At 38.1% G+C, this 18,455-nt stretch overlaps 2 protein-coding genes across 2 annotated transcripts; one reads left to right on the top strand and one right to left on the bottom strand.

Moving 5' to 3' along the window:
- The first annotated feature begins 774 nt into the window (after nt 1-774).
- On the top strand, nt 775-6,005 carry LOC107191018 (voltage-gated potassium channel subunit beta-2). The gene is made up of 9 exons (XM_015579938.1): nt 775-915; nt 2,402-2,688; nt 3,763-3,976; nt 4,220-4,347; nt 4,438-4,644; nt 4,835-4,932; nt 5,067-5,123; nt 5,197-5,403; nt 5,497-6,005. Exons 1-9 carry the CDS (start codon nt 791-793, stop codon nt 5,596-5,598), a joined length of 1,425 nt encoding a protein of 474 aa, XP_015435424.1. The 5' UTR covers nt 775-790; the 3' UTR covers nt 5,599-6,005.
- An 8,813-nt stretch (nt 6,006-14,818) lies between these two features.
- On the bottom strand, nt 14,819-17,570 carry LOC107190907 (sodium/potassium/calcium exchanger 4-like). Its single transcript, XM_015579793.1, has 6 exons — nt 17,483-17,570; nt 16,733-17,199; nt 16,113-16,326; nt 15,836-15,991; nt 15,426-15,734; nt 14,819-15,289 (listed from the first exon to the last, which is right to left on the bottom strand). Exons 1-6 carry the CDS (start codon nt 17,568-17,570, stop codon nt 14,973-14,975), a joined length of 1,551 nt encoding a protein of 516 aa, XP_015435279.1. The 3' UTR covers nt 14,819-14,972.
- Nucleotides 17,571-18,455: the final 885 nt, after the last annotated feature.

Below are 18,455 nucleotides of genomic sequence, written 5' to 3'. Positions count from 1 at the left end.
GTTGCCACGCAATTTTGGAAGCACGTCTGCGATTGAAACATTGATCCAAGTCGAAGTCAAGATCGAGATCTAAACTGAAATCGAACAAGTCGGGGTTGAAGTTGCAATTAGATGTTGAACCAGGAGCCAAAGTTATCGTACAGATTGAAAGCGGAATCTACAGTGCCAGTCCAGCGAGTGAATTTTTTAATAGATCAGTGACTTGATAAAGAGTGGTTTAGTGAATATTACAAGCAGCGAAACCGAAGGCAATAATCATCGTCGCGGCTGTGTGTTTAAAAATAGCAATCATACCACATATCGAAACTCATATCGACCGTAGTTCGTTTATATACAGGTATTATATAGTATATATATATATATATATATGTATATAACGCACGTTGCTTTTGACGAGTAGAGTTTCATGCTCTGGTTTTCGTGTAGTGTAATGATCGAAGCGACTAAACAGGTCACAAAATGTCCCATCGCTACGTGCCAGAATAGTTACGGACAGTACTTGCATTCTTTACTGTGGTGCCTAAATAACTTAAAGTAAAGAAAAGTTAGTGCCTATAAAACGTACACGCAATAAATACATAGAGCGTTATGATATGAAAAGATAACGACTCGATGTACATTCAGTGATCGAGTGACATTCGAACGAACCGGTGCCGCTTCTTTACTGGGTCGCCATCCGATCGTGCGAATCGAATTAGATTTTACTTCCATCTCGACTCTGAAAAGTTATCGATTCTTCCGAAAACAGTTCCAGTTTTTCGCTGCAACACTTCTGAATACACGCCGTATAATGTCTCGTTTAATGTTGTGCAATCTTGGTAATACGTCCACGGCAGGAAATGATACAAATAACAATGCGAATACAAACAGTAGTATGGAAGACGATGACTATTATCCGTTACCTACAATTTATCGGTGAGTAACATTATACCGACTTATATTTCGTCTTCTTCTTCTTTCTCTAATTTCTACATTAATGCCTGTTTCGATACAACGCGCACGTACGAATTAAATTAATGATTCTAAACATGAAAGTTACAACTTGTAACTCCTTGAACAGTACCCCGTCTTCAAAATACTTACATGTCCACGTGTTCATTAGGGTTTCAAAATTCGATCTGAACACGTTCGTTTAACACGAAGAGCAAAACAAAATTGAGACAGAAACGAGGTTATTATACCAACAAAAAGGAAGACTGGTGGCGAGATCTGACAATGAATTATTAGTGATCGATGAATTGGTGAATTCATGTGGGAAGATAGACGTGCTGGGTTGTGTCTGTCGTGATTCGTGATAGGTTGTTCATCGTGTTAGATATGTACATACATACATACATAAAGATTAACATATACATATACATACGCACATGAACAGTCATTTGCCTCTACTTCTAATAAACTTATTTCCCAGTTCTTCGGTATTGCAAATATATGTATGAATGTAATATAATTTGACCAACATTCGGGCGAGAAATTATATTCAACTGGTATTATTTATACGGTCTTTGCGCGTATATGTACAAGTCATGGTGAATAAGTATATGCGACAGTTGACGTGTGCGTCGAGAGTACGCCGAGTACGCTGACCTATTCACACACATACTACATATACGAGTATGTATGTGTATGGAGCAACGAGCTGTAAACGTTTTATTGCAAAAAAGAATGAACAAACAATTTTCAAACACCCTGCACCATTAGAAATCGTCATTCATTATTTAACATCTAAACTCGCTGTCTTTCTCTTTCGTAATGTATAGGATGCGACGAAATTTGTGATATAAACGAGAAGAAAGTGGTTCTATGTACGAAAACAAATCGAAAATGTAGAATGAGGATTTGTTCATAATCCAGTTAAAAAACTAATTAGATATACGTACAAGTAGATGCCACATTATTGATTAACATGTAACTCTGTTTGTATTATTATTTGTACGCATTTACAGTTACAAAGTGTTACCTACATGTATGTTACATATTGTGTATATGTATTACAAATAGAAAAGTCAGACATTATATGCATAACCCAATCGTATTGAAGAGTAATTGTACTCGGCTTTTTTTTCAATTTCAATTTATTTCAAATACGACACGGATACGTAAAAAAAATGGACTTGTTCATACATACATACATACATACATACATACACACACGCGCGCGCGCACGCACGCGCGCGCACACACACACACACACACACACACACACACACACACACACACACACACACACACACACATAGGCATAGACAGATATGTAGGTAGATAGATAGAAAGACGCAGAGATATGAACTTGAACGAAAATTTTCAAGTTATAAATTGATAGACATTAAGATTTGCGTGGTTGTATCGAACACTCAATCGATCGTAACCTATTAATACTTTGTACACTTTGTACGCGCAGCTGCCGTGCACCTATAGCGAGTCTGGATTGCATGGAAGAATTCAACGGTGGTAGCGGTGGTGGCGGTGGCGGTGGCGGTGGCGGCGGTGGTGGCGGCGTTGGTGGCGGCGGCGGTGGTGGTGGCGGTGTAGATACTGGCGTGCACTGCAGCAATACTGCTGGAACGAAGGAACAGCTACTGACTAACTGCATTGCCGCACAAGCGCAACGCTTACAGCATCCTTCGCCAGGTATTCGCTACCGCAACTTGGGCAAAAGCGGTCTACGTGTTTCCAATGTTGGATTAGGTACGCTGAATGTTTTCCCCGACTTTCGTAGAGCCGAACAGAGTCACGGCTACCCGACCGTTTTAATCCATCTTGATGTACGCTTCACTTCAATTGCTGGGATAATATAATACAATAGATTCTCAGCTGCTTGTCATTATTTATTTTTTACCGTAAATGTAGAAAATTACAAACAACACCATTCGTTTCTCTCACCGGATACGTGAAATTTTACTTTCTTGCCTTCTATCCTTTTCATATGCATGTTCTCTTTTTCTTTCTTCTCTCTTTTTCATACTTGTCCGCTTATTGCTTGTTAATTTGGTAGTACTATTTCAATTCGAAAGAATCATTTCAAGCAATGTATATACATATCAATCAGCGTCTTATACATAAGTACACGTACACTTATGTACAATATGTTTCCTCTTGTGAGTCGCATGTGTTCACCGAATAGATACAAGGTAATACATATGTATAAAGTTCATGTTTCGTTTAAACTTTATTGTAAAGGACACTAATGCATCGTGAGTAAAGACAAATAAACTTCTTCTATAACATTATTATAGTAAGTATAATATGCACGCGCGTCTACCTGCTTTTATTCTTTTCTATGTAGCGAATAAATAAACTGAATCAGAAAAGGAAAATACATAGTAGGTATGCAAAAAGAGAAGGTGAAAACTGTAGATAGAATAATTGGCATAACATGAAATGTTAGATGAGAGAAGAAAAGAGGCTAACTAGGACAGGGCATTTGACAAAATTCCCGCGTATACGTGTAAAAGAACATTTGTGTCCGTAAAAATTGAATAGACTATGTGGGGTAAGTCCGTCGATACATGTATGTATGTGTATGTATATGTATATGTATATGTATGTACGTATACGCTTGGGCATCACATCGTTTGATGATCAATAACTGAAATTCAAATCGTGATCTGTCTTCTGTGAAAATAAAAAGGTAAGTGAAAACTGGCCGTGTCTGCTTTAAATTGCGTCGTTTTAACCATTACAAGTGATGAAAAAGTGAAATGATGTATAGAAAAATAAGATGACACACCTAATGAGACATGTATTGCTTCATACGCGTAGGTACATGGACGACTTTCGGTATCGGAGGTTGCAGTAGCGAAGAGGCAGCTGAAGCGGTGGTTGCCCTCGCCTATGACAGTGGAATAAATGTATTTGATTTGAGCGAAGCACACAGCGGACACCGAGCAGAAATCCAATTTGGGCGAATTTTGTTACGACGTGCTTGGAATCGTTCGAGTTACGTCGTTACCACTAAGATATATTGGAATACCAAGTGAGTATAACCATACTGAAATACGCATAAATCTGACAGGTTATTACCTGTATATACAATAGCTATGCGCATATACACATGTAATGGTATGTATATATCTACATATGTACATAAATACACATGTACATATATACATATATTTCTTTAAATACGATGCATAAAATAGTTAATAGGCTTTGTTGAATATTAAAAAACTTGATATTAGAAAAATGAAATTGTTGTACCGACGAGACTTGTTCGCAGAGCGGAGGGTCGTGGATTATCCCGCAAACACATCATTGAGTCGGTGCAGGCATCTTTGGTCAGACTGCAACTCTCTTACATCGACATAGTAATGATTCACAAAGTTGATCCAATGTGTCCTATGGAAGGTTTGTTAGTGAAACGTATCTTGTTACTCCTAGGAACTTTGTTCAATTGTCCGTTCGAACTCGCTAATTCTCCTCCTTTTCCTTTTTTAGAGATTGTACGCGCTATGAACTACGTTATAAGCAAAGGTTGGGTGATGTACTGGGGAACGTCTCGTTGGACACCCGTCGAGATTATGGAAGCTTATACGAATTGTCGTCAATTTAATTGTGTCACACCGATTGTGGAACAAGCCGAATATCATTTATTTTATAGAGAAAAGCCAGAACTTTATATGCCGGAATTGTACAACAAAATAGGTAAATATTACAAGCAGGTGCCGATTTGAAATCCCTTAAAACCGTGTGTACCTACGTGTACGTATTGTATACATACAGTACATACATATGTATGTAGTAGGTACCTAAGTACATAAATGTGTACTACGTAGTAGGTACTTACAGACATGGATATTCGGTATCTGCATTTGAATAAACATTTTCCTCGTAGGGGTTGGTCTGATGGCATGGTCCACGGTCACAATTGGGATGGTTTCCGCGAAACCGGAAGACTATGGTGTGTCCTTTTTATCAAGATCTTCTTACAAGGTAGTGTTGTTGTATACATTACTATCTATCGTTGACGATATTTAAACAGTGACGCGATTCTGGAATCTTAATCAGGTCGACTTTCTTTCGACAATCTAAACGATACACATTTGTATAATTTTCAATCATTTCAGAATAAATATTCCTCGTTCAGCTGGACAGAGGATGAAACTCAATCTTTGTACAAAGAAGTACGTACTTTGATATTGTGTGATCTTTGAAAGCGCGTGCTTACGACATCTAATATTGGATTTGTTTTAGCAGGAATATGGGTGGAAAGAAAAGTCTGCCGACGATGAGACACGAAAATATTCGGACAAATTACGAGACGTCTGCGCTCTTGCCGAACGACTTGGCTGTTCGTTCGGACAGTTAGCCATCGCGTGGTCTTTAAAGAATGAAAGTGTTCAGTGCCTTCTGCTTGGTGCATCAAACATGGATCAACTATACGAGAGTCTTCAAAGTTTACAGGTAACACTACTTCTGAACAATTATCCCTAATGTTTCTCGTTCACATAATTTTCGACTCTGACAATGAGATGGAGTAATGATTCCTGGTTTCAGCTGATTCCAAAACTGAATGCGAATATAATGAACGAAATCGAAAGAATACTCGACAACAAACCGTCCCGACCACCGATGATCTCTACTCTGGCACTCAGATGACAATCAATTTGCCCTCACGGAAGTGGTGGGGGCTCCCTAGAAGATGGTGGTAGCCCGAAAAGCGAGGGCGCGAATAGTCAAGATCAGGAAACAACCAAGGAATTAACCGGCAAATTACCATTTTGCGAAATACAATGAAAACACGTAAAAACCTTTACGTACATGTTTGTGCATATTATGATCTTGGTCGAATCAATATGAATCGAGCCTAGTCGAATCTACATATACGGAACAAATCGAATAAGGCCAAGCTGGCAATGAGAAAAAGTTTTCCATTTATATGCAGCATATTAATCAGCGTTTGACGCCCATCGCGCGAGTGTTTTCACATAAATGAATCGACGACAATACTAATGATTACGGTTATTTATTATAATTACAGTTACGATTACGCCTACAACGACTATAACTACGACTACGATTGCGACTGCGACTGCGACTGCGACTGTGACTGTGACTGTGACTGTGACTGTGACTGTGACTGTGACTGTGACTGCGACTGCGACTGCGACTGCGACTGCGACTGCTACTGCGAATATGGTCACAATTACGATCATGATTATGATCGCAAGCACTTGATGAGTAATTAGCCGCAGACGTTAATAAGTAAATTCCAGATTCAATCTTTACTTTCCACTGCAGCCATGTGATTCTTCATTTCGCAATTCTCGTGAGTATGGTGAGTAAATGATTAAAAGATTATATCACGAATAGACGAGGAACCAAGGTATGCTGAAAGGCTGCGAGTTGAATTCTTATTCATAATTCAATACGCAAAGTGTTCATTAAAGCTAACTAAATGTGTGTCTGTGTGTGTGTGTGTGTGTGTGTGTGTGTGTGTGTGTGTGTGTGTGTGTGTGTGTGTGTGTGTGTGTGTGTGTGTGTGTGTGTGTGTGTGTGTGTGTGTGTGTGTGTGTGTGTGTGTGTGTGTGTGTGCATATACACACCTAGTATGATGTAGGGTAGAGAACGGTATAGTTGCAAATACTGTTTTCCGCTCAAAAAGTTCGTTTTGACACCTTGTCGTTTCACAATTCTTCCGCTCAAGAAAGACGAATTTATTCGGTGCATGCAAATCATACGCCAGCAATAAGGTTGTTCAGAGCAGATGGTAACCTTTAGTAATCCTAGACACGTGCAGCGTGTTTTTGGGACACTTTGCGAACGATAAGAGACGTCGCAACTGGAATACTGTTTCCGAGAATGATTACAACATTTCTGCAAAACATTTCATCTAGATTGTAACGTCTTAATTCGAACTTTTACTACCGCTCTTTGTCATCTCGAATCGAAAATGTTATATCAATCCTTGCCCATGTATATATGCATATGTAGCTCTTACCGTACAGTTCGTTATCGAAGAAGGACAGTTGGCTGGTTAACCAGCTAGCTACCTACATAGCTAGCTGGATAGTTTGCTAGGAGCTACGTAGATAGGTAAACTACTTAGACTGATAGAGAAATAAATACGTAGATGTTCAAAGTTGAGATATCAGACAAGTATGTACATAAATAGATAGGAGGAGGCGAAAGAGAGAGAGAGAAAATGTCTATACGAGTGTGCGTGCGTGCGTGTGTGTTTGAGCGATAGAAGGGGGAGGGGGAAAGGGAGTAAAGGAGTGGGGGGTGCACAAACAACAGTTACTGAAAGAGTTGTGGTTGTGGTTGTAAAACGCATTAGAAACAGAGATAATTTCGTAATTTACATATAATGTACCTAATTGAAAAACACAGAATAGGTACATAGGAATATTTCTATTCAACGCTTATTCCATATTACATAGTACGGTGGATTGACTTATTCAGTTGTACAATCGCGTATGCCAAGAGACAATGTCTTCTGGCAATTGATTCTTTGAACGACAGCCGTCCGTATAACACGAAGTTTCGTGAGATACATGAAAACGTTTGATAACACTGTTCACTCCTCGACTGAAACTTCAAATTCATGAACATAAAGAGTTATGGGCAAGTTAATCGTGTATATGGAAATGTAGCTGTATGAAAGAAGCAGAGAGAAAGTAAAAATAAAGGAGAAGAAAGGAATTGCTTTAAATGAAATTCCGAATGAAGGATAGAAAACGATTAGTTTCCAAGTAGGTCGTGTATTTCGATCGTTGATGATCGATTGATTGTAATTATGTGACAGGTTATTTGCTTCGATTATAGTTCGATGATATTCAAGAATTTTTCAGAACTTTGAGCGCGTTTCAACAATGATATCTTGTCAGAACAATTCCAATTATGAACACACTGAACTGGCTATTTATGTCGGTTACGCTAATTACACTGTCCAACAAATTAAATTTTTTTCTGATCTGCAATATCCATTGAAAGATCCTTACAGAGTTTCTGGTCCAGTTTTTGAAAAACATGAGCTTTCAAAACAACATCCGATTTTGGGCAAAAATGACGCATTACATGAAAACTAAAAACACTATGTAGAAACTTTAATTTAGTGTTGGAAGATAGAGGAGAGTTTCCTGAATATAGCAGTCTATACAGTTATAAAATTGTGTAATTTTTCATAGTTATATGTAGATTCCTGTGAAATTATAACAAGAGCCGATGTGCGTACTTTCTATTCACTGTTTTTGCATTTTTACGAAAAATTCTTTAGCTAGCACGAATTTGCTATACAGGATACTTCGGATTCTATAGACATTTCTAAAGAAGATACATAGGTACCATTCAGAAAAACTATCGGAACGGTTTATTATTCGAACAGAACAGCAATATGTACATATATCCGTCGACGTGTGTAGTGCCGTAGCTACGCGTAATCGATAACCAAAGCCGAAAGTACCGTCCTATGGGCACCCCTTTGCAATATGTACCTATAATGTTTGATTTTTTCCATGTATTCTTGGATACTAGTCCCGCAATTGGCGCAATTGTAATGAACTTTTCCCGATCACTTTCAGTTTCAAATTATTTCAATGTCGTATAGTATACATACATACATACATACATACATACATACATACATACATACATATATTATGTATAGGTACGACTTATTAATATGAAACCATTAAAAATCACACTCAATTTTTATTGATTTTACAGGCTGTTTATTATTATGATTTTACAAAATTTCGAACACTTTCCTAAATATGGAAATATATGAAACATTATATTATTTTCCCAACTTGTTCGAATTAAAAACCGTTCTGACAGTTTTTCTGGATGATTCTTTCGTCGGAAATGTCTACAGAATCTAATACTCTATACTCTATAGCAAATTCGTGCTGGGGTAAAGAACTTATCGTAAAAATGCAAAAATAGTGCATATAAATTATACTACAAGGCAATTACATAGGCAATCCAAAACCATAAAAGATTACACAATTTGACAACTATATATATATATGTACACTGCTATATTCAGGAAACTCTTCTCTATAGTTCACAATTAAATTGAACTTTCTAGTATCCAGCGCTTTTAGTATTTACGTAATAGGTGATTTTTGCCCAAAATCGGGTGTTTTTAGAGAAACTTATGTTTTTCAAAAACTGAGGGAGGTGAAGAAATTTTGCTTCAGGATTCGTGCTCTGGACGAGAAACTCTATAAAGTATCTTCGAATGGATATTACAGATGAAAACTCGTGTTGCACAGTTGTTATTCTGCAGCAATGCCGCTAATATGTTTCGCGAACGTTTTCTTTGCAAAATAACAATTATGCGATGTAGTGTATTCGCCTTGATACCGAAATGGCCGTAAAAGATTATGCATGATCACGTAAACTAAACAAACGACACAATATGAAATATGTAAACTACTGATACGTAGAACGGTTCATCGTTTTTCTAACGAATCCTTGTACAAATGATTGTACCCTCGCGAGCAAACTCGATTTCCGTTAGGGGAAAAAGCAGTGTAGGAGAAAGGCCTTCTATCAATTGGTCTCGGGAATTATTGAAATCTATGTCAAATTAACATTCAATTTAACATTTATTTCCGTACTTGAAATAAATTTACCAAGTGGTAAAAGGCCTTCCTGTTACGCCACTTTTCCCCTAGTGGAAGCCAAAATTGCTCGTGGGTGTACCTATTGTATACATATGATACAATATGTATGCGTTAATATGTATGTAGGTATGGACTATACGTCGCGCCGTTTCCTGTTCAGAAGCGAGAATAAATATGAATGGTATACATTATACATATATGTATAACCGTAAAACAAAGAAAGGTCTGAGAATAAAATTGCAAGGGTATGCGTTAACGAAGAAGGGAGTGAAGAATTACGATTTTACAACTCCTTTTAAAATTAGTCAACGTTCTGTTTGTTCCTTAACGGCATCATCGGCATGTGATTACATACCTATTTACACACTTACATGATCATAAACATATAATATAACGCCGACTCCACAGATATGTTATTCGTATACGAAAGATTTGATAGGCGCGTTAAAGAGTACAGGACTGCGTGCGTGTGCGTGTGGTTAGCATGGAGGTATTATATTTTTTCTCCGTAGTCAGACTGTTTGTTCTAACTGTAATCTGGCTGTTTCTAATGACGCGCATGGTACGATGAAGAAGTTTTCATTGCCGGGGAAACAGAGAAGTAGGAGGAATCAGAAGTCGGACGAACGCAGAATGGTGACCTAAACTAAAGCATCCTACATATGTATCTATCTGTTTCTAATATTTCTAATATTCGTGACCAATCGGGTAAATTTGGTTCCGCCTCGAGTCGAACTTCCGTTGATCGAATCTCTTGCGATCTGTGTGTATCGTTGATATGTACCAACGACTAGTATTTCCTTTGCCCTCGTGAAGAGAAAAAGAGAACACGAATACGAAATATTTGTAAGACCTAGCAAACATTTGTCGGCGAAAGGGAGGAACTAACGTAAGGCGGATTCTAAGCCAGCGGAACTAAAACGATTGTATGACGTTCTTATCAATGGAATTGATCGGTTCGGGAGTTGCAACTTGAACAAGTTTATGCGCGAAGAAATAGAATGATGTCCTCGAGGGCAACGAGAATATGTTATTCGTTTCGCAGAAGAAAAAATGTGTTTTTAGCAAATTAGAGTCCGGCATTCTTTCGTTAAGAATCGTAGAGAACATTGTTTTAAATAAAAGCGAAATAAAAGAGGTAAAATTGAACAGACTTTTAATATCAGATTCACATAATTCCTGATTGATGGTTCGTAACATATTGCTAATGATCGGAACCGAAAGAAAATAATAACTTTCAAGAGACTAGCAGATCTTTAGCTTGAAAATACACGTATGTATAATACATGTATGTATCATATTTGAAACATCACATCTCGCGCTGACAATGAGATTCTGACGCCCATTTGTATATGTATGTACATATGTATTTTATATCCTACATCCTACTACACCGAAGCCAACTATCGTTATACATACATATACGTTACGTTCTTTAAATTTCTCGCACGACATCACTGTATTTCTTCTATCGAAATATGTATGTAGGTAGGTAGGTAGGTAGGTAGGTAGGTATGCATCTACACACGCACGTTGTAGACGAGTGTAAACGCTTTGCTAACTCCCGACGATCTCGAGATTTCGTGTGATGGAAGAGTACTAATTTAAGAACCTCTAATGACGCAGACGCACCTGTTAAGGAGAAGACCTTTAGACCATTATCGTTACATACACGATTGCCTATGGCTTATCTTATCTCGGTAGTAACACATACCTGCGCGTTAACTAGCTGTCATATTTCATTTACGCGATTAATTATTATCGTGAAAAACGCACACATAGAATAGCGTTAATCACAATGAAAGCCGATAGAATTGATTAAATAGACTTGCGTCAAGATTCAACCTGTCCTTGACGAAGTCAACGGACCGATGCGATATTGATTATACATATACGCATCTATCATTAATATTACGTTCATTTAGTTTAGCAGAATGTGCATAAATACTTATTACTCGAGGGTAGCGATATAGTAAAGTAGTGGATCAAATCGGGTTATACGAGGAAACTCGATTCTAATTTCGAAAACTAATTTGACAGGAAAGAACTAATTTAGGTGAGAGATGCTTCGCATATTAATCGAATATCTTTCCACAATCTTATCCTTTTCTTGATTACCGAACACTTGGTTAGATATACATATGTATGTGCATACATGTACATATCTGTACCTACATACATGTGTACATGTACAATATGTATACATATGTAAGTATCTTTCTTTATAAGACCACTAATTTCGCTACCTTACTACATCATTACCTCCTGGTATACATTAATAAGAAATGGAGCCGCGAATACTGAAATGAACCGAATTGTCTATCAAAATACATATTACATATTGCGTACTTTTCCAATAAACGATGATCATCGCCTGTACACGTCTATCTACAATACAGATGTAAGTGTATAAGTATGTACGTATGTATGTATGTATGTATGTATGTATGTATGTATGTACGTATGTATGTATGTATGTATGTATGTATGTATGTATGTACGTATGTATGTACGTATGTATGTACGTATGTATCTACGTATGTATCTACGTATGTATGTACGTATGTATGTACGTATGTATCTACGTATGTATGTACGTATGTATGTACATACATACATACATACATACATACATACATACATACATACATACATACATACATACATACATACATACGTACGTACGTAGAATTTCACGTGTTGGTGGGACCATACCATACATATAACGAATACCGTATTTGTTCTTTCTGCACCGCATTGTGAATAACATAATAATATGCAGTGTACCAGTGGTAATTTTTACACGCTACAGATACGTTTTGAAACGGCAAGTACCTACGCGGTTAAGGACGGTTCGTACACATATAATGGTTGCAATACCACCAACGCCAACATTCTTTTCCTTTGCTGTTGCCGCCGCCGTATGTTTTGTACTATGTACATATTATGTACTTTGCTATTCTTAAGTAGAAAAGATTCTTTGCGAGATAACGCGATGCGACTCAACGTTGTGTTCAAGTTGATTAGCGTTGCGTTTGCGATAACACTTCGCTAAAATCGTTCAAATTTATCCAAACACGAATCTCGAAATCAAACTTCGTTCAGTGCAGACGGTCTTATTGTGTTCCCTCTGCTTATGAACAGAAAAACGATTGTTATTCACGGTATGCTGGTTATTATAGATTACCGTGTTAAAACGTTTCTCCTTGATCGAATTCGTTGATCGAGTCCGAAAATAAATTATTCTTTATTAAGAATGTTTATCTCAACCTAAATTAACTCCACGATCGTTGATGTCCAACGATAAAAGATTCAAACGTTTCCGTACTCTACGTGAATATAAATTTTCTTCTGCAGACACAGCCGATCTTTTTTTCATCATTTTCACAACACCCGTACAACCTCCTCGCCAACTAGCTTTGGTATCCGTCACCGCCCAACTGTCAATATGTACTGCTATCACCGGTAGTTACATGCATAAATTTTTCTTTCGATACCATTTGCGAATCTTGCATATACATACGCACATGTGCGACCGATGCTTATTAGAATGATTTAGAGCTTATTGAAAAGAAGTCGGAAAAAACTACAAAGACAGCACAAGGTACGCACCATGTATGTACATATGTACCTATGCACAAGGTATAAAGAAGGTAAATACATGGTATATGTATATGTTATTATAACATCGCTATGGTTCACACAGTTGATTATACAATTCTAAACCGGTGGAAATCTGTCAAGAAAACGTACCGTAAACATTCAAGAACATTGAAAACCGACGTGGTATTACAAGATTATCCCCAGCAGCCGGGAATGCTGCGTCATCGACCACACGAGCAGAACATCTTACATATACTGGGTCATGGGACTCATAGGTCTCGAAAGTATTAGTTCTCGCTAGCGCGGCGCGACACGAGCCACCGCGGATGTGATCGTTGCGGCTGCTCAACCACTTTGATGACTTTACACTTTACGGTTTCAATGGCAAACTCAAACAATGCCACTGTTAGTTTACACATTAATAATATTGTTGTTGTTGTTGTTGTTGTTGTTATAATAATAACAGTATTATATTTATTATGCATTCATCGGTGAATATTCAAACAATAAGATTGCCTGTGTTTACATGATATGTAACTTCAAAATGTAAAAATATTCTAGTTTCTAGATACGATACGATGCCTTTAAGACGCCCATTTTACGGCTACTTTATGTCTGAAGCGTCTTTAAGCCATATTCAAGACGTCATGTGCTATATGGGTATACATATTATACTTATACATATGTCGGTGTAAGCGGTAATGAAACTGTAATATCATTTTTCAAGACACACGGTTCTTGACATATGGTGTCAAAATTTCATTAGTATTTGGACTGACTGTATTTACAATGCGTTTACATTTCGAAGTCAGATACAATATAAATAGACGCAGTCTTATCGTTTGAATATTCGCCGAGTCTAACAACACATTCGAGACCGATGACTCAACATATGAGTCGTTTCAAATATTCGGTCCAACGGGACTGATAGGCTCATACGCATTATCGTTATTGGCCGAATAGGCCATATCTGTACGTCTATCTCGTGACATCGAACTTTGAAGTACAGTAAAACCCCCGTGTCCGCAGGGGATTGGTACCAAGGCCTTCCACGGCTACCGAAATCCGCGGATAGTAACGAACCTTATTATATACATATAAACGTTAACGTGTATAGTCGGTTTCTGCAGGGAAAAAGTTATTTTGGAATATTGCTTTATTATTAATAAATGTACAAAATCAAAGGAATTTTTTTTTTTTTTTTTTGGAAAATTCATTCCTGAGTAATGGAAACTGTAAGAGTTGTAGAATTTCGATTTTTCGATCGAATTCGCTTTCTCCTGTAGCGGATACCAACTTTGCACATCAGTGTACATTACTGTACATACATACATACTCATATGTTGTATGCATGTACATGTTGTAAATTCCAATAATAATATTTTATTTGATTTTTATACAGACTTATTAACAGATAGATTACATACTTGAATGGAAATTTTTCGGACCGCGGTCAACCGTCGATAACTGAATCCGCGAATACGGGAATACGGGAATATGGGGGTCCTACTCTATACATACATATGTATGTGTACAGTTAACTTTTGAGTTTTGACCGAAGCACGGCGGGCGCGTCACAGGCGGACTTACGGAGCCGAGCAAAGAGTACCCCTTGTGCCCCTGTATCGTTCAGTTTGTACGTGCCTAGCCAACAAGTTATCTCTGCACAGTACCGTGACTTTTTAGGAACCATTTTTCTTTCATGGAGAGATGTTACACTATTACAGGTGACGGCAACGCAACACGGTTGCACGCGAAAGCAATTAATAAAAATGTAAAACACACGAATTGCGCTCGTTAGTCGCACGTAGATACATTCACAACAAGGAAAACATTCAATTCGGCAAGAATGGAAAACACTAAAAATATCGTGTATAACAACAGACAAATCAATCCCACCTTCTTATTTAAATGAAACTTAAAGAAAGCAATGACCGCGTAAAGAATGACTATGCAACCTAGTATTGAAAGTATGCTGTAGGCTAGGGCTCCGGACTGGATCACCACATCGTTTCCCGTCGTTAAACACTTTATCGTCCATGGTAAACCCAGACAGAGTAAAATATCTAAAATATTTGCTCCTAATGTGTTGCTCATTGCCATGTTTCCGTCACCTAGTTGCGTAGAGTTTATGCAATCATTGAAATACTTCCAGCAATTTGAAATGATAGACGTAAATTATGAGAATAAATAAAGGTGACAGTGGATGTGTGTTTGTGTGTGTGTGTGTGTGTGTGTGTATACAAGTACCTTGTCTCGCTAAAATCACAATGGACGCAAGTTCCGGCATGTTTCCACCAGCAGCTAAGAATGTGAAACCCATGACGGAGTCCGGGATCCCTATAGTATCACCGATAACCGTCACCATCCAGGAAACCAAGTAGGAGGATATCGCGATCCAAACCACGCACATAACAAACGTCAGTGGATACCAATTTCTGAATCGTTCGCGTCTAGCATCCGGTATTGTTACGAACAATAGAAACTTCAATGGCCAGGTGAAGAGAAACCAACATTTCGTCGCTGTGGTTCGCTCTTTCGGCCATAGGAACAGACTTTCTGCAAACGAGAAGAAACGAACGGTTTCTTTTACCTTGTTTTATACGTACACATAGGTCGAAGAAGCAAGAAGCGATACATATGGGGAGTAAAATATATACCTGGTTTCTCGTGTTTCATTGATTCCTTTAAATTTACTAAAGTTTCTGGATCGTTTGTTCTGTTTTGCTGCTGCGTCGATTCGTCGCCGTTCGAATTCTTAATATGATACGGCTTATATGAACCCTGAGCCGATGAATTCTCATCACCGTTGGGCACTAATTAATCATTATGGGTTTCAAGTTGCGTCGCTACTCTCCGCTTTCTTTCAATTTGCGATTTCGTTTGATGCAAACGAGACAAGTTGCAAAAACAGAGAACATCCAGTTACCTACTTACGTTTCATTGTGGAACTCGAGACTCCATTGGAACAGGAACGCACCATGCGTGGCCCGCAAAACAACAGGATTAGGTAAACAAGGAGGATCACTAACAGCATTACAGCTTCGTACCATACAATCCGACCATCCCATATTACTATGACCAATGCTCCAACCGATATGATATATACAGCACAATCTCGTGTTAATACACGCCATTGCAGCGGTACCGCCTGCCAAAACCAGTACAAGAACATTACCAATATAAACACACGTTCGAATCATAAAGGCACAGATAAATATCTATATCCTATGTCCTATAGTATGCGATCGATTTAAATATCGATAAAGTCGGTGCGTGCTTGTTGTCGGTCGGTTTTATCTAAATACCACACGCATATGCGTGTATCACGAGAAAACAACGGAAAACGGTACTACACATGCATGTACATATTGTATACCGTAGTACGAATGATCACGTAACACTGTTGCAAACGAAACCTTCCGTTTCTATAGTTACTAACAGTTGTCAGTAATTTAATAAATTTTCACTTGCAAGTCACACTAGTACGAGTATACATATACATATGTACGTACGTGTCCATGGTGGTATATACGGTCTTACTATCGTCTACTTACATGAAGAGCCATCAATGCTCCACAAGCCGGAGTTGCGAACGTATCGAATACGGCACTACCGACAACTGTACCGACTCCGAGATCCGTTTTCGTAAGGAACGTTCCGATCACGTTTACGAACATTTCCGGTAAAGAGCTGGCCATCGCAAGAAATGTCGCACCGGCGATGTCGGTGCTTATGTTCATGCTCTCGCATATGCAATCAAGCGCAGGTAATAAATAGTTGTGGCAAACGAATGCTGTAATCAAAAAACAATACAATCCGAGGAAGGCGTGTAACAGTAGAGCTCCGTGTCGACGTTGTTCATCGGTGAACAAATCTGCAGGAAAGTCATCTTTTTCCGAATTGCAGACTGCAGGTGTATCTGTGTTTCCGAATGGTTGTTCACCGTCATTCCTCGATAATTTCGATCTCGCTGGATTGATTTCATACGATCCAATGTTCGACAAATTGCTCGCAAACAGCTCTAAAATGAAACATTTCCGTCCGTTTTTCTGTCATTATGTATGTATAATAAAAAGATATCGCTACGAGTTTTAAAAGAAGTAAGAGAATGCACTGAAATTCCTCGGTTTAGAGACATTATTTATTATTTACATTCATCTATCACGCCGAAATAACTAACGGCAAAAATATTACATGTGTTATGGATAGGATCCGAAGAACAGGACAAAAATAAAATGCAGATTTACGTATATAAATAAATGTCTATAAATGTATATATTAAATTGACAAAGTTCAGCACTCACCACTATCCTTAAGAAACGCGCAAATACCCGGGAAGCACACTGTTAACACCACGATCCATACGCAACATCTGGGAAACCGACTATTCATTTCGCGACTATCGTTAGGATTATCGGTCTTCTATAACGTGTAATACCGACCTTCGACACGACTTCTTTACTGAAATACGTTAAACTACTTCTGGAGAAGCAGTTTGCGCATTTATGGTACATTCAACTGATTACACTCCCTTCCTAACGATCATCCACGCGTCGTTATTATCTGCTTGACCATCGTCGACGTTCTTGTCGACGTTGATAACAATAACGAAATCCGATTTTAGAAATGTTTTACGCGGAACTACTACTACTACTACTACTACACACACACACGCGCGCGCGTACGCATACATACAAATATACAACACACAAACGGTTTCTAATAAGTGGTAATGCCGTTGACATATCGCTGTAATTTGTCCGCATGTCTATTTCGTTTGATTTTCGTGCAACAAGTTTTTCGTCCGCGCATGAAACATTACCTTTCAACATCAATTTCAAACGGAAGATAAAATAACGAATCAAAGAATCGTTTGGCATTTGTAAAAGATTGCATTTTATCTCTCACGAAATTACTACAATGTACATTTATGTATTTCCTACTAATTGAGTTTTCATTGTTAGATTCGACAGAAATGATGATGATACCGTTTCTGCTATATTGCAAGTAATCCTCTTTGTACCTACACAGTATATATGTATACATACATACCTACTTGCATGTACGTCGCGGCGGATTTATTTTCTTTGCAAATCAAGAAAAGACAGAAGGGAAGATTTCGTGGAAATAACAGGAATGGTGTACTTCGGAAAAGGCACGTAACATGTCATGCATGATTCTTGCCGACTACAGGTAGGTAAGTAAGTAGGTATACACCAACATTTACACGCTGTACACAGACGCGGCATACACGCAACGCACATTGTCATTGTGATC

This window comes from Dufourea novaeangliae, unplaced genomic scaffold, assembly GCF_001272555.1.
Source record: "Dufourea novaeangliae isolate 0120121106 unplaced genomic scaffold, ASM127255v1 scaffold208, whole genome shotgun sequence".
Taxonomy (NCBI): Eukaryota; Metazoa; Arthropoda; class Insecta; order Hymenoptera; family Halictidae; genus Dufourea; species Dufourea novaeangliae.
The sequence above is the reverse complement of the archived record's forward strand: the minus strand, read 5'-3'. Positions and strand labels throughout refer to the sequence as shown.